This window comes from Canis aureus, chromosome 11 (assembly GCF_053574225.1).
Source record: "Canis aureus isolate CA01 chromosome 11, VMU_Caureus_v.1.0, whole genome shotgun sequence".
Classification (NCBI taxonomy): domain Eukaryota; kingdom Metazoa; phylum Chordata; class Mammalia; order Carnivora; family Canidae; genus Canis; species Canis aureus.
In genome coordinates this window covers 58755091-58781736 of record NC_135621.1, presented here as the reverse complement: position 1 = coordinate 58781736, position 26646 = coordinate 58755091, and the positions used below count along the sequence as shown (strand labels likewise).

Below are 26646 nucleotides of genomic sequence, written 5' to 3'. Positions count from 1 at the left end.
GGATCCGGACCAGGCAGGAGGACTTTCCAAGTCTTTCCAAAGCTATGAGGCTTTGAGTCTATCATTTAAGACCCTCAATGTCTCATCCGGGGCTGAATCTATTTAAGACCAACTCAACACGGCAGGAAATGAAGCTGCATCTCCAAAATAGATTATGGGGCCATTTGGACACAGTGCTCTGATGAGCAAGAAAATGAGAAATGGACTGAATAGGATGAACAAGTCTCATCATCAAAGTCTGCAGGTTCCCAACCTCTTTTTCTCAGGAGGGATTGGAACTTGGCTCCCAGCTCTCTAGAAGCCCTGATTTGGAGAAGCGCCACCTCTGTGTGTGCCTGGCTCGGCGTGCCCCAGATACGGGCTGCCGGGCTGGAGACAGACCTCATTAACGTCCTAACTAATTGGATCTGTTCTGCCAACCTGGGAATACACTCGAAAGATTGCACATCTCTGATTCTAACATGATCATAAATTTAGCAGCAGCCGTGTGTGTGTGTGTGTGTGTGTGTGTGTGTGTGTGTGTTGGGTGAGGCAAGAAAGAAATCCTGTTACATTAAACGTAAACCTTGATTATAAAAAAGTCAAAGAAGTTAAATTTAAAAAAAAAAAAAAGTGTTTCTGAGACAAAAGTGGTAAAGTCCTGTCCCAGCTCCCATAATAAGGTGACCAGGGTGGCAAGGCCACAGCAGGAACTAGAGGTCACAGAAGGAACGCCAAGGGCAAGGAAATTTGGGTAGGCAGGGGGTTAGGACCAAAATGCAGGAGCCCCAGGTCTTCTGTCTGAGGAGGAAGGCTGCAGCGCTCGGGCACTTTCCTCAAGCGCCCACAGACCCTTCCCTAAGCCAGCCTGGGACTCCCCAGGCCGTGGGGTCTGGGGGCTGATAAGTAGTTTCTCTGGGATCCAGATACCCCAGGTTCTGTGGACCCAGCAGCAGCAGCGCCCAGGGGGGGCTTCGGGGTGGGGCGCAGGGAGGCTCGAGCCCCACGCCGGCCTCAGGCAAGCCTCCCCGAGGGACCCCCCGCCTGGCTCCCCTACCTTCCTGCCAACGCCAGACGGTGATGGTGTGCTCGGGGTCCACTCCCACCGACACCAGGAGCTTCCCGGTCGCACTGAAGTTGATGTAATTGACCCCTTTCGAGTGGAAGCACCGCAGCATGGAGAGGGTGTGCTTGCTCATGGCGTCCCAGACGTGGATCGAAGGTGTGGTTCCTGCATGCGTGGGGCAGGACACAGCTGAGGCCGCAGCAACGCCCGGGGTCACCCCGCAGCCTCTCTAAGACCAGTGAGCAGGGGCCTAGGGGACCTACAGCCTGACCTGGCCAGGGCGAGGGACAACGAGACCCATCTGCCAGAGGCCCGGGGGCGTTCGCGTGCGGCCCACACCCTGGTGGAGGAGTCTACACCGAGGAAACTGGTGAGACCCGTGATTTGTATCTGCGGGTCAGCCAGGTACAGTCCGCACACGTGACGCGGCCGCATGGTTTTGCTGTGCGGACCCAAACTGCTCACGGGTGGGGCCGCCTTACCTTGGGTCTCCGTAATGTCAACTGCGGTGGGTGGACAATGGCAATGAGGAAGCGTCAAGGGAAGACAACAGCTAAAATGAGTCACGTTTCTACGAGTGAAGCACTTAACACCAGCATCAGGAAGCTCCAGATGAAAGTTAAAAATGGACATGGGTTCAATGCAAACAAGCAGAAGGACACGTTGTGGAAACTGCCTTCGAAGTGACGAAGTTCGAAAGACGACAACAACGACAACAAAAACCCAACAACACAACACGACTTCTCACAAATGTGAGCCGGTTCACATTTGTCACTGGCAGTTTCCTGGGGTGCAGAAGAGCCAGGCACACACACGACAAGCCACCCTTGCCGAGCACCATCCCAGGCCGCAGATGCGCGGCTCCTTAATCTGACGCCGGGCGTCTGGAGAATTATCCTCACAAGCCCACAGGGATGGGGCATCCGTTTATCTGGGTTATCGGGCTCTGGTCTGACTTTGCGACGCCTCCCAATCACCAATCACCGGGTATTGCAATTCGGGTGACACAGATATAGTCAAGGCTCAACCCGCCCACTCCCTTTCCGGATAATGGCCCGTCAGGGCGCCTGCTCAGCTGGGGGGAGCTCGCTGCAGGACCCTCCTACCTATCTGGCTGGTGGCCACCACATTTCTGTACTTGGGGTGCTGGTTCACCGTGAGGCAGAGGATGTCGTCCGTGTGCTCCAGGTAGAAGCTCTGGCTCCCTAGGGGGCAGACACGGGACAGTGAGCCTCGAGGTTGCCTCTTGGGGCAGCCTCGAAGCATTATGCAGGGTGTGCAAATGCCCTGTACACATGAGCCATGAAGGCCACGAGGTCTCAATTTTAGAACCATTAGATCTCTTAGGAGATCGGTTTTTACATTTACACATCCTGTTCCAGGCCGAGCAGAAGAGCTCCCCTTCTACCCCTCCCTCCCGCGGCCTGTGTGGGTCCAGAGCACAGTCCAAGGGCAAGGCTCCCCGGGGCCAAAACGGTGACAGAGTTACTACCCTAAATGAGCAAAACAACACCAGTTACTCGTCTGGAAGGGAAAGCTGTGAAATAGGAAAATACTTAGGGACTCTCTTCGAAATCCTCATTATTTCTCAAAGTGCCACTTGGGTGCCTGGATGGCACAGGTGAGGTCTTCACCCCCTCATGCCCTAACTCAATGTATATCACGGGAGGTAGGAGAAAGGACCAGAAATACATCATCGTCTACTGTGGCACATGGGTCTGCTGACTTCCTAGGAGGCCACTGTAAACCCAACCGGACGCCCAAGAACTGAGAGGTGAGTGATGGCACTGATGGACGAAGAAATAGCACGCTGCTACGAAAATGGTAAGTGGCTACTAAGAAAAGAGAACACATATAAAAAATGTCAAGGCCCTCCTCCTCCCCAAAACAATAATGTTTTGACAAATCATTATGTGCGCAGTGACTTCACTATCTAAAGATGAATGCATAGGGCAGCCCGGGTGGCTCAGCGGTTTGGTGCCGCTTTCAGACCAGGGCTTGATCCTGGAGCCCTGGGATCGAGTCCCACGTCGGGCTCCCTACATGGAGCCTGCGTCTCCCTCTGCCTGTGTCTCTGCCCCCCTCTCTCTCTGTGTATCTCTCATTAATAAACAAAAAAATAAATAAAAATATTTAAAAAATGAATGCATAAACTAGTGTGCAGAAATGGGAAGGAGCATACAGATGTGAGAAATGAAAGGGGGGGGTCTGTTTTAAGATACAAAGCAAGTAAGGCGAGAGGCACACACAGTTAAGTCCAGTGGCAAAGATACGGGTGTCAAATGAATTTCTGGATGCTTCTGTTGGCTTGCAGTGTTTCTCTTTAAACTCTTTGTTGCCTTTGAGTCATCCTACGGTTTAGGGACATTTGGGGTGTTTTTGCTTATGGTTTAAGAGTTCTCATTCTTGGGCCGCCTGGGTGGCTCGGGGGTTGAGCGTCTGCCTTCGGCTCGGGGTGTGATCCTGGGATCTGGGATCGAGTCCCGCATCGGGCCCTTGCGGGGAGCCTCCTTCTCCTGCTGCCCGTCTCTCTCTCTCTCTCTGTCTCATGAATGAATAAATAAAATCTTTAAAAAAAGGAAAAAAAAAAAAAGAGTTCTCATTCTTAGGGCTAACTAGTGAAAAGAAGCCAGACTTGAAATTCTGCGCTGCTAAAAAATTGGTCCCCATTAAAAATGAACGAGCGAGGTCCGCCGTGCGGGTGTTGGTCGCGGGCCACAGGAGTCTCCCCGCCGGGCCGCCTGTGGCTCCTGTCCCCCGCCCCCGGCCCCCAGGGTGTCCCCGGGGAGGGCGCCCCGACCTTGCAGCGCGGCCTCGACCCTTCCTAGGCCCAGGCGGGCGCGCGGGGGGCGGAGGGAGGGCCCGGGGCCCGTTACCCGTGGAGAGGTTCTGGAGCACCCCGGCCGCCGCCGTGTGGAAGATGATGTCGGCGCCGTCGTTCAGGTAATGCAGGTTGTTGCGACAGTCGAAGCCCCTGTAGCCAAACACGTGCTCGAGAGCCAGCTCCTGCATGCCACACAGATGACAGCGGCCTCAGGGGCAGGGCCGCCAACCCCCCCCCTCCTGCTGGAGGCCTCTCGCTTCTTGACCCATGAGGCTAAAGCGCAGCCCTTGCCTCAGTTTCCCCGAGAAGCTAGGGGGACCAGCTCCCACACAGCTGCACAGAGTTTTCTAGAGGCCTGATCCGCTCCCGGGCCTGCAGGGGAGTCCAGGAGGACTGACCGGGCGCCCTGTGCGGTCACCGAGAGGCTCTGTGACGGGGCCCTGGGGGGAGCCGGCCGGCCCCGCGCTTCCTGGGCTCCCCCCAACGCCAGCGGGACCGGCAGAGCCGAAGACAGGCAAATGCCACGCTCGTCCTGTTGCAGGTGCCTGCCCTACAGAGTGGCTACGTCATTTGCCTTTTTGTTTTTTTCCAACAGCCAGATACCGTCCCGGGCGTCCAGCCCTGCCCGTCTTCCCGTCTTGTCCTCCGTGACCCAGGGCAGCGGCCGATTAAGATCAGGCCCGTAATGAAGGCGACTGGACACACACGGGCCGTCGCAGCTCGTCTGTGCCAGGCGCTGTGCTGGCTGCTGCGACACAAGATTAAGAAGCTGGGGGTCCTCTCCTCTAGGTTCCTGATTCCAGGTTCCCTGGTTTCTCTCTCCGGAGCTCATCGGGTGCAAACATTCGATTGATTGTCCTAAAATATCACCACCCCTCCTCACTACAGAACATTCACTGACTTTCACCACCTATGGGATAAAGCCCAAACTCCTAAGCTGGCACAGTTACTCCTACTCACACGTGCCCTGTACCCCTCGGTCAAGCTCAACTGTCTATTTAGCCCACATATCGTGAGCTTTCCTATCTTTATAAGTTTGCTCTTTAAAATCTCTCTTGCAAAAAAAAAAAAATTAAAAAATAGAATCTCTCTTGCCTGGAAAACTCATCTCCTCCTTTCGCCTCAGACTTCCCCACCCCCACGTGTCTCCCAGAAGCTGCATGTGTAATGCGTGACCCCTCGCCCTGGTGGACAACTGAGTCAAATGGAGCCAGTCAGATGGTTTCTTCCAGGAATTTAGAATTGAAGACACTAGTAGGCTTGACTATCTAACTACGTGAGAGGACAGAAACTCAGGTGCAAGGTCATACCCATCATCTACCAAAATAGTTCAAGAAGTCTGCACAAAGAGAGAAGAATGCACCAGACCTACAGGGTCCTGAGGGCAGAGAGAAGCACCATCTTGGTTTATGATGGCTTTTCAGCTTCTGGATCCTGTCTTTTCCTAAAGCTCAGCTGCATCTTCGACCTGTGCTCTGTTCCATCATAAATCTCCCCAATTAGTCCTCCTTTTCCAATAAAATAAAATAAAATAAAATTTTTTCTTTTAAAGATGGATTCTTCTGAGTTCACAGGGTGGTAGGAGAGACAAGAAAGTGAGAAATAATGGTGGTAGCGTGGGTGACAAGGGCTGTGGATGAGGGGTGTGCGTAAGGGAGCGTAGGAGGCCTTAGGTTAAGGAGAATCGGGGAAGATTGCACGGGGAAGATGCCAGAGAAGAGCTTGGAAAGACCAGGGTGTGGGGAGGGAAGAGGAGGCGCCTTCTAAAACACAAGGGCCTGAAGGCCCACAGCAGTGTCAGAGAACATTAGGTACTGTGTCTGGGGGCTCGAGGTCTGTGGTGAATCACAGGTGCTGAGGCTGGGAGGTGGCTCCTGGGTAAGGTTTTGAAACCAGGCACTTGAATCTCCCAGGGCAGTGTGGGACTCTCCGGGGTCTTAGAGCTGTGGTGAAGTATGAAGAGTTATAGAGATCTGAGGGCAGCCAGACGTGGGTAAGGGGGCGGGGTGGGGGGGGCTCTGAGGGCAGGAACAGCAGCTCCAAGGCCCCGCTTAGCAAAGAGCAGGTCCCCAGAGTGGCAATCCTCCAGTACGAACAACCGAGTTCAAATCTGTCTCCACTTGCTGGGCGTTGGGAGATCTTGGGCTTGGGACCTCATCAGCCACTTAACTTCTCTGAGCTGGGGTCCTCCTCTGTAAAATGGAAACAGCAGAACTACCCTCCTCACGGGTATCTACGGGACGCGCGGATGGCGATGTCCACCAGGCAGGTCTTAGAACACGGATACCAGATTAAAAACAAAATAGTTTAACCTCCTCACCTCAACCAGTTTCTTTTTTTTGGTGATATTGTTCTTCTGGAGTTTCTCAGGCTGGGGAGCTGCTCTGCTAACGGGCGGTCTGGAACGGAGAGCGAGCAAAACGACAAAACAAAACACCAGAACAGTGTTGAAGGAAAGGCAGCAAGGTTACTCGTCCAGGGTGCTCAGCTAAGGACAGTGCCAGGTGCCTCGCTCTCCTCCCCTACTCAGCAGACCCTCCAACTCGGGTTTGTTCTGTTCGGCTCCCTCCCCACCAGCTCCCCAAGAAAAGATAGATTCTGACATCAAGGGTCCTGCATGATGGGGCCTGGGTTTAGGGGCGCTGGCGTGGGCTCCCCCACACCTAAAGCATCGCAGTCAGGGATCGGGCTCTCCACCTCCTGGGGGCCAGGAAGAATGGGGGGGGGGACTGATTTGTGAACTAAGGGGGAGCCTGAGAAGGAGAAGGAAGAGGCTGCACTTCCTAAACCCACTGGCCATTTCCCAGGCAGGGACATGCCTGTGTTGTTCAGAATCAGGTGGCTGGAGATCATGGCCCGGTGTGAAGTGGGACTTACAAGTCAGGCTTGGGAACGGGCCCCCGTGGCCTAGTGCCCGGGTCACTGTCCACACACAGAAGGGAAGGCGGGAGGGGGGAGATAGCAGATGGAATCCCCCCACTCTGCGCTGCGCCTCAGGATTACGATCTATGGCTACCAGCATCCCAAGGTTCGCCTTTCCCTTCTCAGTTCTGGATCTGGGCCTCCAGATTTAGCTAAGAGATTTTATGACAGGTGAGCTCCCCACTCCTTTTTTTTTTTTTGAGCTCCCCACTCTTACACGAGCTGGCCAACGTTTTGTAACGTGGGGTTCCCTTAAAATCCGACTTCTTGGGGTTTAGGAAATGGGGGGTGGGCACGGGAGACCTGCACTGGCTCCCGCTGCCTGTTCCAAATCCATTAGTTATTGCTCTCGGGCTATGCAAAGAGAAAGGATTACCTTGATCCCCTTGTAAGCAGCAAACAAAGCCAAGTGAGAAACTTAGTACAGTTTAGAGCCGCATTGGCAACCACCTCATTCATGCACAAGCATTATCCAAGTGAACAGACATTCCTGTGTGGCACAAACCATGCTTCCCGAGCATGCCAGCAAAGAACTAAAACAGAAATGAAAGAGTGCACCAGTCTACAAATTCAGAAAGCTCATACCCTGGCGTCTCTGGGCAAACTCTGCACTAAAGCGCCTACAGAATGGGGAGAAAAAAGGAAGCCTTGTCAATGCTTCCCGCACACTCTCCGTGACTTTGCGAATGCGCCTGGGGACTCTGCTTATTTGAGAGTGTGCTGGGGAAAAACTTGTCAGAGAAACAATAACATCCTCCTGGATGTCGCTGGGAGTTATGCACAATGGACGCTTTGTTTCCGAATCCAGTTCGACTCATAATTTAGCCTAATAATTCCCAGTGTTTCTTGGTAGGGCAGCTTGCCTGCTGGAACGGCCTGCATTTTTGTGCTGGGGAAAAACAAGTTACCTTTATTTTCTGAGAAACTCTTCAATCAAAACATGTTATGTAATCATAAGTGATAATTGGATCAAATGGTATTATTATCTGCACTGAAGAATAGGGAGTGAGCACATCTCTGCAAAAACGACACCCCCGGTTGATGTCATTGCTGCCAAATTGAGCAAAACCGGGAGGCTGGGGGCATGCCAGTTCTCGCAATTAGACACTTCCTTCACATTAATTATCACTTCCCAGGACATCTGCTCTTTCTTCTGTTTTAGTGGGACTTTCAAATGAAATCCGTGGGTTTCTTCTTTCACCTTAGAATGTTCAAGTGTGTGACAAAAGCAAGCCGAGGTCTGAGATGGGAGCAGGAGGCCGCTGGGGCTACAGCGTGGTTCAGAGGCGGAATTGGAGATTAAACACAGGGCTCGTTTTCAGGGTACACACAGGTTGTATAATATGTTCCATATTATACAGTGTATACAGAGTATGCATACAAGCACAGACACTGCGTACTTATATATACACGAGATTGTATATATATACACATTGAGGCAATCCGATGCTTTTTTTCACCTTGATTTTCAGTTAAAAACTGAAAAAGTAAAGCAATCTCAGAATGTTTCTTTCTTATTTCACAAGCATATGTTTATAGCTGTATTGCTTCAAAACTGAAGATGAGAGGGGCGAAAGGAAGAAACCTGCATGGTGGCAAATTCAGCGGATTGTAAGTATAGACCCTTCGCGGCTGTGGATTCTGCATGAACGCTTAGTACTGGATGCTCATCGAACACCTGGGCTTTTCCAGAGTGCTGTGAATACTTACTTGACAATTCCCTGCCTCCAAAGGAAAGCAAGTTAAAACACAATACAAGCATTAAAGGCTTCTTTCCAGGCATCTATAAACAGCGTTCGTAACATCAGACGTGGGAGGAACTGCCAAAAATCTCAAACACAGCCAAATGCTGGAGGTTTGGCATTTTTCAGCAGATCTAAATCCTTCCAGATTCAGATGCCATTGGAAATGTGACTCTGAAAAGCTTTGCTGAGGTGGGAAAGAGTAGGGTGCATGAGAACATTCACTCACTTTTCAGTCCAATAAACTTTTTATAGCTGGCTGTCCCCGCGGGCACTCAGGACGGGAGAGCCAGGGAGAGCCAGGACGGGAGTGAGCACAGCAGGGATTAGCGGGGAGACTGGGGAAGGTGGAGGAGAGCCTGGGAGGAGAGGAGCTGGGCATCCCGGAGGGGTGGAGCAGACACACAAAGGGGCCTCTGGGGGCAAGTGGAACTCTGAGGCCACTCAGGTAAACAAAGAAGAGAGTTTCCACTGGGCAAGAACCTTAAGGAGGGAGCCTGGCAAAGGAGCAAACAAATTGGATGAGCAGGAGCGAGGATGACGGATGGGCCTGAGCTCTGAGAGAGCAGAAGAGCGGTTTTGCAAGGAAGAGGGAGTAGAGGCAAGAAGCTGAGGGGAGGCCTGTGGCCTCGAGCATGTGACAGGCTTAAGTAAGGAGGCGGTAGTGTTCTCGTCCAGTGCTGGGGGTGCAGGCTGCAACAGCCACCCACGTCAGTGGGGAGAGTCCCTACGGGGCCGCCCCGTGTCCTCTGGAAATGGCACATTCTTGGGCAGGGAAGGACCATGAGAAGGTCAACTGGTGCTGCAATCCTGTGGTCCGGCAGCTGGGCTGCGGAAGAGAAAGTTTAGACTCCCTTGAAGGTGTGTGGGGTCTTACTGACACGGCCTCTCGCCCCACGGGGGCCCCCAGAGGTGGCCGGGCCCGGTGCTCACCCCTCTTTACCCCCTCCCCAGGGTGCTGGGGGGAGCGGAGCACATGATGACCTGAGATACACAGGAGAGGGCTCAGAGCCAAGGTTCTTAGGGAAGCGTCTGAGAGGACAGAAGACGGAAGCCGTGAGGAAAATCAGTCACACCCCCAGATGAGCGCAACATGACAGCCAACTGGGGAGGGAGGCTCAGAAAGCCGGTAAGAAACAAAGTTGTTGCAAACAGCTTCTATAAAGAGGGGTGTGGGTGTGGAGAAAATCAGCTACATTTAGTCAAGAAATGCAAGTTTGGAATTGTTTTCAGTGTTGTTAGTCAGACAACGTTAAAGGGTCCTTGGAGGAACCGTAGCTTTCTTAAGATCCTAAAATGTGCCATAAAATGCTCCAAGAATTTTCCAAAATGTCTCGGGAAACCAAGCTACCTTTGATCCTTTTTGGTGGGAGCCAGCAGATGATCTGAGCACTGTTTGAGCATTGTCCTCCGATGAGTCCTATCAACCCATGCTAAATTGTGTTTGTACTTGGGCATTTTTTCTGGGGACATGAGGCAGGTTTTAAGCAAATTTTCAAAGATGTATGTGATTTGAGAGTGAGAGGTTAAGGACCATTGCTCTTGGATAAATCCAGGTTGCAGAAAATTCTACAAAGCCAAGGGAGATCTGCAAAAATAGAAGGAGCTGGATTCTGTTAAATGTATTCCTAGGTCTTCCAGAACCACCTGTGGAAACTGCTCAGTGGTGAAATGGAGTGGAAGGGAGAGAGTCAGATAGGAGAATTATGGGATGCCCTGAGGGAAGTCCACCATCTTCAAAGTGCTTTGGACTGAAGCCTATAAGGCAGCCCCCTCCTTCGCCCCCCTTTTTTTAAAAAAAACAAAAATGGGGATACAGTCCCTGAGTTGGCCATTTTTGGTGAATATGGAAAGGAGGGAACTATGAGTAAGGTGAGCAGACTACTGAAGAGGCCACTCCAATAATCTAAGGGAAGAATGATGAAGATCTTGACTAAAGCAAAGGTTGCAAAAAAGGAAAAAAATGAATCTTTAAAGGGGTACTGGTAAAGGAGACTTCAAGAACTTTGTAACTGATTAGCTCTAGGGGTTGAAGGAAGGAGAGCAATCCAAGTGGAATACCAGTTTTCTGCCTGGGCACCTGGGTGGATGGTGGTACCAATGACTAAGACAGGAGGAGAAGAGTCATGACAAAAGATGATGAGCTGCATTGTGGCATGGTAAACTTTGGACATCAGTGGGCTGGAAGCTCAATTAAGAGGTGTGACTCAGATAACCATCAGCCAATGGGTGGAATATACAAGACTGATCAAGAAGAGAGTAGAAGCTTGAGGACCAACAGCATGTGAATGGCTAGAAGAGGGGGCAGACCAGGGACACTGAGAAGAAATGAGTGAAGAGGTAGTCAGAGGGCTAGGAAAGATGGTTTCTAAAAAGTAAGTGAGAGAAGAATGGATATAACTTCACTATCCAATGTGGTATCCACTGGCCACATGCAGCCAGTCCAAATTAAAGTGTGCTGTAACTGTAAAATAAACACTAGATTTTGAAGACCTAGTAAAAATAATTTTTAAAAAGGAATATAAAATGACTCAACAATTTTCACAATAAATTATATGTGGAAATAATATTTTTAATATATTGGGTTAAATAAAATACACTATTAAAATTAATTTCATCATCTCTTTTAACTTTTTTTTTAACTTTTTTAAATTATTATTATTCATGATAGTCACACAGAGAGAGAGAGAGAGAGAGAGAGAGAGAGAGGCAGAGACACAGGCAGAGGGAGAAGTAGGCTCCATGCACCGGGAGCCCGACATGGGATTCGATCCCGGGTCTCCAGGATCGCGCCCTGGGCCAAAGACAGGCGCTAAACTGCTGCGCCACCCAGGGATCCCCTCTTTTAACTTTTTAAATGTGATTATTAGAAAAAAAATAAAAAATAAAAATAAAATAAATGTGATTATTAGAAAATCACGTAATCGACTGATGGAATGGGCTAGAGAGTGAAGGAGAGACTTGGTACTGGTAAAGCCTGGGTGAGAAGGAGAAAGGGGAAGAAGGTGAGGGCAGGAATGTGTGTGTAAGGGTATAAGATCAGTCAAATGATTTACTTACTTCCTGAGCATAGTTTGATGGGGATGGGAAAGACTAGAACGCATTTCTTGGCTGAGGACAAGGATCCAGTTTGGGGCGAGTGAGATAAGGGACATAGGACAGAAAGGCGATGACTGGGGAGCAAGGATGGCTGGGAGGCTGAGGTCCAAGCACCAGATGAGGGACTAGCCTTGAATAGGAGTAGGGATTTCATTCCTCTAAGAAGAAAAGGAGTGAACGGTTAACATGGGTGAAGGATGGGAAGCAAGACAGAGAAGAGATAAAGAAATGCCAAGATGTGGTTCATGCCCAATAGCTTCTGTTTTCTCAATGACGTAGGGTAGAAAAGCCATGTACCTAGAGTGGAGGGGGTAGGGTTTGGGCAGGAGGATGAGGAAGGGACAGAATTGTCTTTGACTATCGAGTGACTAGCAGAGGGGGACAACCAAAGACAAGAATGAACATGAAGGAGCACTGGAGAGGGCTTCGGTGCAGCTGGCAGCGTGGACGCTGGTGAGGGCAATCTACACTAGTGCAATTTTCTAGTCAGAAGAACGGAGATATGTGCTGTAGGAGAAATACAGGGGTGAAGAGCCAACAGGACTGGAAAAGTGGCATTCAGGCAGACAAAAAGATAGTGAGGCCAGGAGAAACTGATGAATCTAGAAAAAATGGAGGCATCAAGGCGAAGATGCTTTCATGAGAATTAAGATCAGGATTACTGGGAATGAGAAATCTAGAGGAGAGAAGTTTAAGTCACTGATGGACAATGGTGATGATGTAACCCATGGCTGGCAGGAGCCAGGGTCAGTCAGTCAGTTGATCATTAGGGGAACTCCTCAGAGACAGGAAGTTGACAACTGACAAGAACAGGAAGGGAGAGAAGATGGCAGAGCATGACGGGAACTTCAAAGGAGTAGGGTAGGGGTGGCTAAAGAGCGAGCCAATATGCTTAACAAACACATAACACCCAGATTCCCCACACCTTATAGCCAGAGACGCTGTTTCAAGGGGTACATATCACGCACCCCAACAATTGTTTCTGCAAACATCTCCCCCCAGTTACCACAACATGACCACACAACAGTAGAAAAGGGGAGGGAAATGAACCTGATAGCACCCATTCCCTCCAAATGGAAATCTGAGAGATGTTCAGAGGCTCGATAAAAACAACTGCACCCAACCCTGTCACTGTCCTGAAAGAGATGCTTCCTCTCATCAGAAAATTGCTCACTTATGTGTGGTGTGCGGTCTCCGTGAGCCAGGGGGCTTGAGTTGACTGATTATACTGTAAGACTATGATTTCCTGGGTGTATTAATCTTTCAAAAAAAATCACTCCTCCTCTGCATTTACAAGCCCTGGCACACATTTTTTTGATGATAAAAAATGAACAAACTATGGTAGGTTTCATTCCTAAAATTATCAGTTACATAGAAGTCATTCTTTTGCTTCAAACAATACATAAAATCAAGAGAATTGAATAAGGGAAATCATTTATAAAGGCAGCATTACATTCCCTTAAAAAAACCCCAACTATTCTGCTTTCCACAGAGCTCCGTAGGCAAGCAATAGGCCTTTGGAATGGCTAATGGCAGCGTTTGGGGAGCATTTGGGGAGTTTAATGGATACCTAACTTCACTTCCTCCCACCTTGTTAAAGAACAGGAAACCTGCTACCTTATTCAGACCAGCTGGGAGAGCAGAACTAGACAAAGCCAAGGGACAGAATAAAGAACAACTCAGCCTAGAGAGAAACGCCCTGGAAGAGCAGGGACGCTGCTTGCCCTGCTTGCCCCGCACACGTGCAATCGCGGCCCCGGAGGCAGGTCTGAGCCTCGCTTCCACGCGACCGCCACGCAACGGCGGGTCCCCGAAGAGCCAATTCTTAGGCTCTAAGGTCAGTCCATCGGCACGAATGGGATGGAAACATAGAATTCGAGGCTCCTTCGCACTTATCAGACCAAACTTTGGGATAGGGTGTAGCGGGTCTGACAGCTCTCGACCTGGGAAATTTGAGGGTGAATTCAGAAGCACCTGTTAGCAAGATGGTGCGTTCTTAGCAGCTCTTACCATCTGAGCTCACAAAGCAGCTACTGATCAGTGATGACAAAGGGCCTCTGTGAGGCCAGTGGAGCGAGGAAAGGGGAAGTGCCAGGCTGTTTATTCATTTATTTCCCCGTGGAGGGGAGCACAGTCCTGATTTGTCAAGCTCATCATGCCTCAGGCAAACCTGAAATGGGCAGTGACTGATTAAATACAGCATTTATTTATTTTTATTACTTTTATTTTTTAGATTTTATTTATTAGAGAGAGAGAGAGAGAGCGTGCACAAGCGGGAGAGGGGTGGGGGAGAGGGAGAAGCAGACTCCCGCTGAGCAGGGAGCCCAATGTGGGGTTTGATCCCAGGACTCTGGGATCATGACCTGAGTGGAAGGCAGACATTTAACCGACTGTGCCACACAGGAGCCCCTAAATACAGCATTAAAAAAAAAAAAAAAGCCTTGGGAGAGGTTTCTCTCCCTAAACATAGCAGAAAAGGTTAGAAGAAAAATTTGGGATTACCTAGAGATGGCGGTTTCTTCCAATTCAGGCCAATCTAGTTAACCTTTGCAATATTTTTATACTTCACCACTTGTGAACATGTTGTTTCACTTTAAATCTGCTGACAAAGAAGCTTTGTATGTAAAATAGATGTGATGGCTACAATAACGCAGACTTTTCTTTTCAGGTCTTTTTTGCCTCAGGTTATTTAAATGGCTTCGGACCAAACAGTCATTTAATTCCTAACGGACAGATGGTATGAAGATAAAATTATTGAACCCAGAGCAGTCTCATGGCCAGATTCTACATGGATGGATGTGGCTGCTGACGACGAAGGGATTTGTAGGCCGTTTTGAGGACAGATGAATAGATTTAAATATTAAGAGAAGCAGGCTAAGTAAGTTCATCCATTCATCTACTCATTCAACAAATATTTATTTACTAGGTACTCTGAGCATGGCACCGTGTTAGGTACATGGCGGTAACCAGGACAGTCCGGTGCTGACCCTTGAGAAACTAAGAGACTCACACAATATTGACAATTCAGTGGAACTTTAAGTATCTTGACACCATGGACCAATATATTCAGGATCCAAGGATTAAAGGAGGCTCTTAATTTGGGGCTGAAACAAAACCAAAATACCCTAGTGTTTCTTTATAAACACATGGTGTATAGTTTTCCTTACAGGATTTTCTTTTTGCTTAAGTTCATAAATCCGTATAAACTGATTCAGAAGATATGTGATAAAATAGGAGAGGATAAATTTTAGGGCCTTCCCCATTCAGCCATAAGCACAATTTAGGAAAAGGTCTGCAAAACCCTAGTGCTAGAGTGCAGTCTTGCGGTCATTTGGTGCTGGGACCCAACTGTTCAGAGATGAGGAAACCAACATTTATAAAAGGCTCAGAATCTGTTTCTAATTGTGGATTGGTAAAAGCTTCTTGGTTTCCCAAGGAACATATGGTAGAGATTGATAGTTAAAAATGTAACAGAGGGACTAAAATATTAATGTAGGAGTATTCACAGACTCCTTCTTTATAATCCCCTGCTAAGAATAATTCCCGCAATGCCACCCCGGCATCTCCTCATACTGGGTAGCTGAGATGGATGGAGGGTGACATAATTTCATGCACCATGGAGGACTGGGGGAGGGATTCCATTGAGGACAAGCACCCCCCTCATGCATGTTTGGGGGTGCCCAAACTGCCCGCTTCATAGTTGAGCACTACTGAGATGAGGAGATGATGACCCTTCAGGGTCCTGATTTACCTGTAGGTCCACAAGTGGGGGTTATGGAGAGACACTGCGATATTGACAGCTGGGGTCACTCAAATGTGGATCCAGGGGGCCACCAGCAGGCCACTGGTGCCTAGGGACAAATCCCTGTGTGTGGGGACTACTGGAGGCACCATTCACCCATCCACCCGGAAGGAAGCTCACAGCACATATGAATGAGGGAGGAGGTGCCTGGTCCCCTGGATAATCCCTGATCATCTGTGTCACACACTCCTTGCCAGAAAAAGGAGATAGTTACTCTCAATGCCACAGAGACTAAGAGTAAGGGCTATTGTTTGGAATTGTCTGAAGGCAGAAGTCAGGGGGAGACTAACCTGAGAGCTGGAAAAATGGTCAGGGGTGCCAAATGCTTAGAGGAAGAAATTTCCAAACTGGATTATGGATATAAAGACAAGATGCCAACAAGAACTCAGACTCTGATACCTAGTGGGTATCAGTAACTAGAAATTAACCTAAATCTTGTTAAATTGTTAAGGAGTTTATTCACAATCAACAATCATTTACCGAGTCCTGGCACTGTTAGCGAATTTGGAGAAGAGGCACTGTATCAGAAATTTTGCTTTCACAGAGTTGACATCCTAGCTGCGGGAGAGGCGCTTCATGAGAATCTCTAAACCTAGCAAACAGCAGAGGCCTGTGATTGCTCAATTCTTAAGGCCTCCCACCAACAGGAGTAGAATAATAGAGCAAAGCCCAAAAAGGTCATCCTCCACAAAGCCAATCTCAGACTTGGCCACAAAGAACAAGAACAAACAAGGAAGATCTTGGCAGGCACAACAGGTAAGCAGAAGGATGACCAAGGACCCTATCCCACTGTGCTGGAGATAACCTCACACAACCTGAAACCAGGGCATGCTGAGGCAAGACTGGCAAAGCTGAAGTCAGTTCCCCTGATCTCATGCAAACATGGTGCAGTGTGTGAGAATTGTTTTAAAGTGGTTATGCCTCTTGAGCTTGCAGGCATGTAGTCAGACTATCCTGAACACTCAGGTATGTGTTTGGGGAGGAGATGGAATATTAAAACATATGAAATAAAACCCTGAAGAGAACAGTAAGGGGAGCCTCTTTTACTTGGAAAAAGTTCTCATAAGTATGCTGTTTCATTGGGGTCCTCTGGGGACTTGTGAAGCCTTGATATAACACTGGCGAGGGAGATGCTGTTAGTTCCTGCCTTATGTAACCATTTCTATGGTTTTCCAATGCTCCAAAATTAAAGAAACTTTACATCTCTAACTCTTGTATTGTCATCTTTCCATCACTGACATCACTGTCCTATTGTGATGACCAAGCAGATGGCTGTCAGAGTGGGATTAATGCCAAGGACTCCCTCAGGCCCTTGCCAGAATGCAGCCAGCCACTTTCCAGATAAACACTGGACATCTATTGAGGTTTTAGTTGTAAAAGAAAGCCCCAGGGGAGCTAAGTGTTGCTTTGACTTTCACTGAGTCAACTCTTTGTAAAAGTTAAAGACTCCAAAATCAAAAGACAAGGGGAATTTAGAGACACCGAAGGTTTCAAATGTTGGAGGCAATGGTAGTGATAACACAGTTGATAAAAAAAAAAAAAAAAAACTTTATTAACTAACTTAGCTTTGCTATAAAAAATGGCCACAAATGGAGAATGATTTCAAATAAAAAATTTTAACAGGAATACTTCTACTTTAAAATATGTAAATTATCCCAATGAAGAAAAGCCCAACATGAAGTAGATTTATTAGGGAAAAGTACCCAACATTGAAAGAAGAATTAACACCAATTTTTCTCCAACTCTTCCAATAAAAATCAAAAAGGAAGGAACACTCCCAAACGCATTTTACAAGGTCAGTATTATCCCAATACCAAATCAGAAAAGGACACTACTAGAAAATAAGAGGCCAATATCCCTGATGAATATAGATGCCAAAATTCTCAATAAGATACCAGTAAACTTCATTTAGTAGCACATTGAAAAGATCATTCACCATGACCAAGTGGGATTTATTCTGGGGATGCAAGGATGGTTCAAAATGAGCAAACTGTCAATGTGATACCTCATAATAGAGTTAAAGAAAAGAATCATGATCATTTCAATAGATGCAGAAAAAGCATTTGACAAAATTCAACATTGACTCATGAGAAAAAACTCTTAACAAATTAGGCAGAGAAGGAACATATCTCAGTGTGATACAGGTCATATAAAACAAGCTCACGGCTAACATCATGCTCAGTTGTGAAAGATTAAAAGCTTTTCCTCTGAAGCCGGGAACAAGCCAAGGGTAACAATTCTCACCCCTCCTATTCAACATAGTACAGAATGTCCTAGTGAGAAACAAGCAAAAAAAAAAAAAAAAAAAGAAATAAAAGCTATCAGAATTGGAAAGGAAGAAGTAAAACTGTTTCTCTATTTGTAGATTACATGATTTTATATATAGAAAATACTAAAGACTCCACCAAAAAACTGTTAGGGCTAAACAATGAATTGACTAAAGTTGCAAGATACAAAATTAACATACAAAAAAATCAGTAGCACGTCTAGATGCTAACAACTTTTCTGAAAAAACAGTGAAATTTATCTCATTTATAACAGCATCAAAAATAATAAAATAGGGGATCCCTGGGTGGCTCAGCAGTTTAGTGCCTGCCTTTGGCCCAGGGCGTGACCCTGGAGACCCGGGATCAAGTCCCACATCAGGCTCTCTGCATGGAACCTGCATCTCCTTCTGCCTGTGTCTCTGCCTCTCTTTCTTTCTCTGTGTCTCTCATGAATAAATAGAGATTTTTTTTTAATCTTTAAAAAATAATAAAATACCTAGGACTTAATTTAGCTAGAGGTGAAAATCTCTATGCTGAAAACTGTAAGATCTTGATGAAAAAAATTAAAGAAGACAGAAATATCCCATGTTTGTGGATTGGAAGAATTAATGTTGTTAAAATGCCACTACTACCAAAATCCATCTGTAGGCTCACTGCAATCCCCATTTTAGATTTCCAATGGCATTTTTCACAGAAGTATTCCTACTTCTATAATTTATTTGGAACCACAAAAGACACCTATAACCAAAGAAATCCTGAGAAAGAAGAACAAAGCAGGAAATATCATACTTCCTGATTTCAAACTGTACTATAAAGCTACAGTCATTAAAACGGTATGGTACCAGCATAAAAACATACAGACCAATGGGACAGATTCGTGAGCCCAGAAATAAACCCAAGCATACATGGTCAACCTAATATTTGACAAAGGAGCCAAGAATACTCAATGGAGAAAAGACAGTCTCTTCAATAAACGGTTCTGGGTTCACTGGATACTCACATGCAAAAGAATGAAACTGGACCCCTTTCTTATACCACTCTCAAAAATTAACTCAGTGGGTTAAAGACGTGAAAGTGAGACATGAAACCTGGAAACTCCTAGAAGAAAACATAGCAACAAAGCTCCATGACATGAATCTTGGTGATGATTTTTTGGATATGACACCTAAAGCACAAGCAACAAACTGAAAAATAAACAAGTGGGACTACATCAAACAAAAAGTTTCTGTGCAGCAAAAGAACCCATCAAAAAAGTGAAAAGACAATCTACATAATGGGAAATTTTTTTGCAAATCATGTATCTGAAAAGGGGTCAACATCATAAATATATATATATATATATATATATATATATATATATATTTAAACCTCATACAATCCAGTAGCAAAAGAAAAAAACAAAAACCTTAAAAAATGGGCTAAAGACCTCAAGAGAGGTCTTCTCCAAAAAAGATATAGGAAAGGCCAACAGGTACATGGAAAGATACTGAACATCACTAGCATAAGGCAAATGCAAATTAAAACCGCAATGAGACATCATCTCACATCTGTTCGGCCATCCTCAAGACAACAAGACAGATACCAGAGTGGATGTGTGGATGTGGAGAAAGGGAACTCTTGTGCACTGTTGGTAGGAAGGCAAACTGCTACAGCCACTGTGGAAGATAGTATGGAGGTTCCTCAAACAATTAAAAATACAACTACCATATGATCCAATAATCCCACATCTTAGAAATGCATCCAAAGGAAAGAAAAAAACTAACTCAAAAAGACACCTGCACCTCCATGTGCACAGCACCAGTATCTACAATAGCCAAGACATGGAAACAACCTAAGTGTCTCTCAAGGGATGAAGATAAAGAAGATGTGGAGACATAAACAATAGAATATTAGTCAGCCGTTAAAAACTGAGGAAATCGGGCCATTTGCCATATGCTGTAATTTACGTGTGGCATCTGAAACAAACAAGCCAAATTTATGGTTACCAGAGGCAGAAGGGAACAGGGAAGGGAATTGGAAGAAAGTGGTCAAAGGTACAAACTTCCAGTTATAAGGTAACTAAGTGCTGGGGATGTAATGTAGAGCATGAGGGCCATAGTTAACGCTGCTGTGTGATATATGGGACGGAGAGTAAATCCTAAGAGTTCTCATCACAAGGACAAGGTTTTTTTTTCCTTCTTTCTTTTTTACTGTATTTCTATGAGAGGATGGAGGGAGGCTCAATGAAGCTATTGTGGCAATATATTTCATACATAAATCATACCATTGTGCTGTAAGCCTTAAATTTATAGAGTGAGGTCAATCATTTCTCAATAAAACTGGGAAGAAAACAGAAAAAAAGGAGATATATTAATATTTACCTACTACTGGATAATAGGGAAATGAAAAAAAAAAATACACACGTGTACTAAATGTTTCTCCTGACAGCCACTCGGCCCTGTAATTCTGTATCATTTAGGACAGAAGCACTAAAGATGATATTCAAATTTAAAAGTGATTTTCTAATTATATTACAGATTTCCCTCTCTGGAAAACAAATGGTATTTAATGAAGACATAAGGCTTGCTAGATACAAGTGTATAAAAAACACTGCTTCTTAAAACTTCTTTTTACAACACGATTGGGTACATGTTCCAGAGCCAGGTCAGACAGCTGAACAGCTAGACCAAGTACATCTAATCGAGAGATGACGAAACCTATTAATGTCATCATTTCTACAGTTGTCTATAGTTCATAAGTAAACCACATTAACTTGGTGCCAAGACAATACAATTTAGGTGTCAAAAATGTACTTTTCCACCTCAGACATTTTTCTCAAGGGAGACACAACCTTCCCAGTCTGAGAAGGCAGGAGAAGTGGCCGCAAGCCCAGGGCCCGGCTGAGGACGGGGAAACATGCTCAAGCTGAGTGTGCGATTCTGACTGGTGGCCCTATGTGACACAGCTCCTGAAGTGAGAAGGCAGGAGGAAGGGTTTGAACCCCTCCTTCATCAAGTGAAAGGTGAAAAATATAAAGATAGAAACAGAAAGGGTCAATTCCCACATTCTTTTCCTCATCCCTGGACAGCCAGCCAAAAGCTGCAGGCCTCAGTGCCTGTTAATAAAGGACCTTGAGCAAATACAGCCTGCTGACCCAGGTGCCCTGAGAACGCAAGCCCTCGCTTAGAGGAACAGAAGTTACTGAATATTTATATGCCCATTTCCATAAAAGTAGTTCAGTCGGTATTTATTTTGTATTTCTCATCACAGAGTTAGGTTTTTGTCTGAACGCATGTCCCAACTAAATATATCAAATAAAAATCTCCATTATTCCTATTCCCTATGCAGACGGTTAATCTAAGCAGTTCGGGGAGGAGGAGATGGGGACAAGTGTGTCATACAGGAGACATTTCAAAACAAACAATGAACCACGGCCCAACCGTGTGAAACTTGAAAGACCAACGGCTGTTCAGCTCATGCGGATTTTAATAACAGACCACATGACACATTTGGAGATACTATGGATCCTGTCTATAAGTTATGAAAAAGATGACTTTGTGATCCACCTGTGTCGTGATCATGCACTTACCTCAGAATCCAAAATTGGGATTGCACGATAATTTAATCCATACAAAAAAAGCCCTGGGTATTGGCACTAGACATTTGTACAGCTCAAAGTTTCTAATTTGTTCTTTTTCTTAATGTGAAGATAAAAACCTCTGGAGATGGGCCAAAGATGTTTACACGTTATTTTTAAAGATATGTGAGAATGTAAAAATGTAACGTGAATAGAAAATACCAATTTTAGAAAGCAACCATTCTCAGTGTACTAATGCTTTCTATAGGTCAATTCTTCTGACACCCCTCGACAGCAGAGTAAAACTATGGCTCATCAAAACTGACTCATTTAAAGCTGGGTAGAGTTTTAAATGTCTGTAATGATTCTTGCTACTGATTTGGTTATATTTACTGGTATCTTTAATTGATTATATCTACTCAAAGACATTTATAAATGATAGGAATTACTGTTCAACATTAAAATGACCAGAGGCTCTCTTCTGTGATAATAATACTAGTTTCCATCAAGAAAAAAAAAAATGAAAGGAGCACGAGCGGGCTATTTTCCACCCCTCCATTCTACTCTCTACCCTTCTCTCCTCCTGCTCTGAGCCCTCCATCTGACTTTTGAGGCTTCCATCAACAGGCACTTTTGTCCTTCAGTTTCTGACTGGCCTCAGCTTGAGGGGAAAATCAGGGGAAGGTGAGAGGGTCAGAGGAGGATACACCTGGGGAATTTACTCCCCGGAGAGCTTCTTGCTGGGATTCAGGTAGGTTACCTTCAACTTTCTCCCCCAGGTCTCAGCTCCTGTCAGGCAGTCTGCTCCTACAGCTAATGCTCCCCAGGTCTGGCAACAGACCCAAGGGTGATGGAGGGGCTACCCCATCCCTGTCGTTTCTCTATATCCTGCCCACACCTTTGTTACTAGGCCTTTCATTTAACTCTCTCCAAATTACTTCCTTTTCAGAGGGCTCTTGCTTTCCTGTTGGAGCCAGAACTGACAGAGAGCTTAGGTCAAACCTGAAAGACTTAGGCTTTCTCTCTCATGGTCCCCTAATTCTAAGAAATTCTATATAATAGGCGCCCTATATTTTTATAGTCTTTGAAGCCAACTTTAGAGAGCTAGAGCCAAGAATCAAAACCAGAAAAGGAAAAGAAAGCCTTCTCATCTTTTAGATGATACTACCCAATATAATCTTTAGAAATGCAGTATATATAATATGGTGCACCAAAGCATGGCAAAGGTCCTATTAAAACAAGGCAAAAAAAAGAGTTAAAATATTAGTATACCTCATGACTTTAAAAAAAGTGTTGGTTTTTTTTTTAAGATTTTAAAAATTTATTTATTCATGAGAGATACCGAGAGAGAGGCAGAGACGTAGGCAGAGGGAGAAATAGGCTCCCCGCAGGGAGCCCGATGCTGGACTCAATCCCGGGACTCTGGGATTATGCCCTGAGCTGAAGGCAGACACTCAACCACTGAGCCACCCAGGCGTCCCTTTTTTTTCTTTCTATTTTAGGTCTATAACAATTTAAGCCACCTCCAGTAGTTATGAGAACTAAAGTGCCCTCACAGAAACTAGATTCCCCGCTGGGACAGGAAAACCAATGCTGAATATGGGATTGACCTCTTGTCAAAACCTAAGGACAATTTTGTTTGTTTGTTTGTTTGTTTGTTTGTTTGTTTGTTTTTGGACAATTTTGGAAGTACTTGATGGTATTGTGAAAAAGCCACATATACCAACCCAAAGAAAGGTCTGCTAAAGATCACAGCGACAGCTCAAACATTAAAAAGTGACAACAAAAACACCATCAGAATCAGCTGCACCTAAGAAGAGACAAATAAGAACTATGCTTTTGAAAAGGAATATATACCAACAGTATTCAATTAACTGGTGCTTAGTTTATCCTGAAAAAAGGAGAGCAGAAAGAATGAAAGTTGATTTAATTGATTAAAAAAAAAAAAGTAATGTGCTTCACTGATACGACTCACTTTGAGATTCCAAATCATTACCAATCTGAGATGTCAAAAGCCCTTTTCCTGCTAAGTTGCCATAAAATGCCAACCCTTAGGTCAGAGGGTAAATGATAAAAATGGAATTAGACGGATCTAAAGCTTGGGTCTTCTGGGAGATGTCTCTCAAAGTTGACCTTTCCTCCCTCTTACTGTGCACTGGTCATGGTCATCTGGGGAGTGGCCAAGCACAGAGCCAGGGTTTCTGGACGAGTCCAGGAGGAGTGTGGGGTGGGATGGGGGTGGGGTGGGGTGAGGATTCAGTTCTTATAAGAATGACCAGTCCTTTCTGGTGCCTCACAGAATCCCTAACCCACAGGTGCATCGTTTATATTCCAGCAGGAATCTGAAAGACTAGGGGAAGCTGGTCCTCAGAGAGGATATTGTGTTACCCCTACTCTGTGTTCACTTGGTGCGTGTATCTTTTGTTATGACAAACACAATCTTTACATCCTCTGCCTATTAACATCTTCTAACATCTGTATTACTACTGAGTCATGCATAACATGTCCATGGCAAGGGCAGGCGTCTGTGACTCAGCCAGCAGAGGATGAAACGGATATGGACTAGTCACCTCTATATACTGTATCTCACGCTCTCCCCTTCTAAGCGGCAGTTTAAAAGACTATCCTCCTTCTGTCCTCCCTTCACACTATTTGGCATGTAGTGGTGGTCAACATTATTGTTAGTCACAGGCCTATGAAGATCTTTATCTGGACCCTGCTGAGAAAACTTCATAGCTCCCCAAGATCCTGGATGTGAGGCTGGATACAGTAACTGGAAACTCTTTGGGGAAGGGTGACTGCGTTTTCAATCATTTATGTGGGATAGTTTAAGTTGGAGCATTTTAAGAGTGTGTATATGACAAGAAAAATGGGAGGGCAGAAGGCATGTCCTGCTTTGGGTTCATACGGAAATCAAATTTTGTTAACCACCTTGGACTTTTAGTTCTGATAAAGGTGATTACACTGCTAGTCTATGGGTGGCATATGGCTGCTTACTTAAAACAGTCAATAAAAGGCTCATATTTTATAGAGCAGCAGGGATTGGTTGAAGGGTGGTCGTGTGACCCACCAGAGCCAAAAGTACCTCATAAACCATTTGGAGGATTTGTCAGTCAGAGGCAGTTCTTTCCTGCTGGACTGTAAGGTCCAGGCACTGTAGTCATTTTGCTACTTGAACTGCAGTAACCAAAAGAAAGCAGAACTGAAATATGGAGAGAGAACAGGAAGATTTGAGTTTCTCTATCAAGTGACACTCGAAGTCACCCAATCTCTGGATTTTTGGATGTGTCAGACAATAGGTTTCTTTTGCTTAGGCCAGTTTGGGTTGGGTGACCTCCCTGAAACCAAGTTGTACCTTATAAATTAAAAAATGACATACAAACTTCGTGTAGCCTTGGTAATGTGGTGAAAGAAACTTCTTAATTTTTATAGGCAAGTCTAGGAATCTGGAGCTGAGCAAATTTCAGGGACTTTGTCACCTGATGAATTCAGAACTGTTTTTATTGAAGTGAGAACACAGTATTTTGGTATCATCCCTTGTGCTGATAGTAGGCGTTTTGTATCTTAAATTGCTCTGAAAACCATGCTTCCCTCTCCTGTTTTTTTCCTTTCTGAAAAAGAACTACCATTTAAAGTATTTATTAAGCAATACTTTTAAGTTTGCAGGTGGATGAAACAGGCATAATATTAAGAAAACAGGGCAAGGTAGGAATGAGGCCAAAAGTTGGAAGCAAGGGGGTGTGTCAAGGTGGAGGTGGGAGCTTGAGAGGCAGGAGAGCTTTGGAAAGGTTGCTTTAGACCAGAACTGGAGTCAGCAGAGGATGGCAGAGAGCATATGCAGTGGCCCTGAGTGTCCAGATGAGGTCTAAAAGCATAGGTTCCCCAAACTGGAAAAGATTTCATGACTTGCCTCAGCCACATGTCACACGTGGCAGGTGAGCAGCAGGATTACCCAAGAGTTCTGCCAAGGTTGGGTACTGGCTAGACAAGTGTGGCGAGGTGAAAGAGGCAAGGCACTCCAGTGTGCTAGAGCACAGTTCAAGGGGGTGACCAGGATACTTGATAACACACCTGTAAGGGATTACGTAATTGGTAGGTATAACTCTATGCTTTTGAGAGCAATTACCAATTTCTCTCCACTTTCCTACTTCTCAAAAGATTGGAACTAAAGATCGTGTGACTTCTGAAGAGTAAGAACTCAGGGTGAGTTAGAAATTGTACAAAGAAGCACAATCCAAAGCCTCATGCTCTTTTAAAATCAAATAACTGAGTCTAATTAGAACTGAGTCTAATTAGCACTATCTGAAATGTGAGGAATTAGAAACGCAGTTGCTTAAAAACTAACTGATGCATAATGTGCAGCTGTCTGCAAGGCAACTGTTTTCAGTGTGATGGATCCTGCGCTCATCTCACGGTTCTAAAGTGGGAAAGGATTTCAACCAGAAGCAGAACTTTCCGAAACACTGATAAAAAGCAAAAACAAGTCCTTGCACTGAGTGGTTGGTCCAGGCTCAAGCCTCTTGCAATTCTCCAATGTTTGTCTCCCGTTAGTCTTACTGGGGTGTGTCTTGGCCCAGGTATTTAGAAAAGGCACCCAGGTATCTGCAGGTATACACGGGAGGGAACAATGAAGGGCAGGTCAAGAAGAGCCTCTGCCTCTCCAATCAGGAAGGCTTGAAGGAGTGAAAGGGAAGAGTGTCAGGGCTGACAGTCCTGAATATTGGTAGGGAGAAGCCAGGTACTATCTGATCCCATGAGGTCCCCAGCATTTCTGTCTCTGCGCCTCTCTCTCTTCTTCTTGGGATGCTGGAGTCCACAGAGTCCATTTCTTTCTTTCTTTCTTTAAAAGATTTATTTATTTATTCATGAGAGACACAGAGTGAGAGAGAGAGGCAGAGACCTGGCAGAGGGAGAAGCAAGCTCCCCACTGGGGGCCCGATGTGGGACTCAATCCCGGATCCCAGGATCACGACCTGAGCCAAAGGCAGGCGCCCAACTGCTAAGCCACCCAGGCGTCCCCACAGAGTCCATTTCTTATCCCAGGCGAGGACTCAGGTGATGTATTTGCCTAGCTTATTGTCAAGAGTCCTCTCCACTCACCTTCCTTCTCTAATCCTGCTTTCTCACAAAGTCTCTGAACGTCCCACCTTGTCTGGCACCCCCTTCTCTCTTCTGCAGTTCAGGCGCTGTCCACCATCCTATCTCAGGTTCACATTCTGCTAACATTACTGACAAGGACTGGTGGAGACCGCTTGTTTTGGTTCTCATTATGATTTGCCCTCATGGAGGCTGTAGATTCAGACACCATTTGCTGCTCCTTCGTTGCTCACCCCCTCCTGCAGTGGTCGAGCTTTGCTCCCAGGATGCCTTGCAGCTGACATCCTGCTCT

At 46.0% G+C, this 26646-nt stretch overlaps 1 protein-coding gene and 1 long non-coding RNA gene across 10 annotated transcripts in view; one reads left to right on the top strand and one right to left on the bottom strand.

The window, feature by feature from the left end:
• Nucleotides 1-26646, bottom strand: part of EML6 (EMAP like 6) — a 270622-nt gene that overhangs the window by 15602 nt on the left and 228374 nt on the right. For 4 of the 8 annotated variants that reach the window (XR_013389567.1, XR_013389566.1, XM_077915406.1 and 1 more), the window contains exons 29-33: nt 6190-6268; nt 3922-4051; nt 2152-2250; nt 1528-1548; nt 1037-1210 (exon numbers count right to left, since the gene is read on the bottom strand). Coding sequence is in view for 5 of the 8 variants with exons in the window: in XM_077915406.1 (XP_077771532.1) it covers nt 1037-1210; nt 1528-1548; nt 2152-2250; nt 3922-4051; nt 6190-6268 (503 nt within the window). In the remaining 3 variants the exon portion in view is untranslated. Of the gene's footprint in view, nt 1-1036; nt 1211-1404; nt 1652-2151; nt 2251-3921; nt 4052-6189; nt 6269-7266; nt 8517-26646 lie in introns of those variants that run through there. The other 4 variants (XM_077915409.1, XM_077915410.1, XR_013389568.1 and 1 more) reach the window with 4 other exon arrangements.
• On the top strand, nt 8830-16641 carry LOC144324157 (uncharacterized). Of its 2 annotated transcripts, XR_013389571.1 has the most exons (4): nt 8830-9394; nt 9488-9662; nt 13233-13469; nt 14301-16641. It is a non-coding gene; the product is annotated as an uncharacterized LOC144324157 (long non-coding RNA). The 2 variants fall into 2 exon arrangements; XR_013389570.1 differs by having other exon boundaries at nt 8830-9662.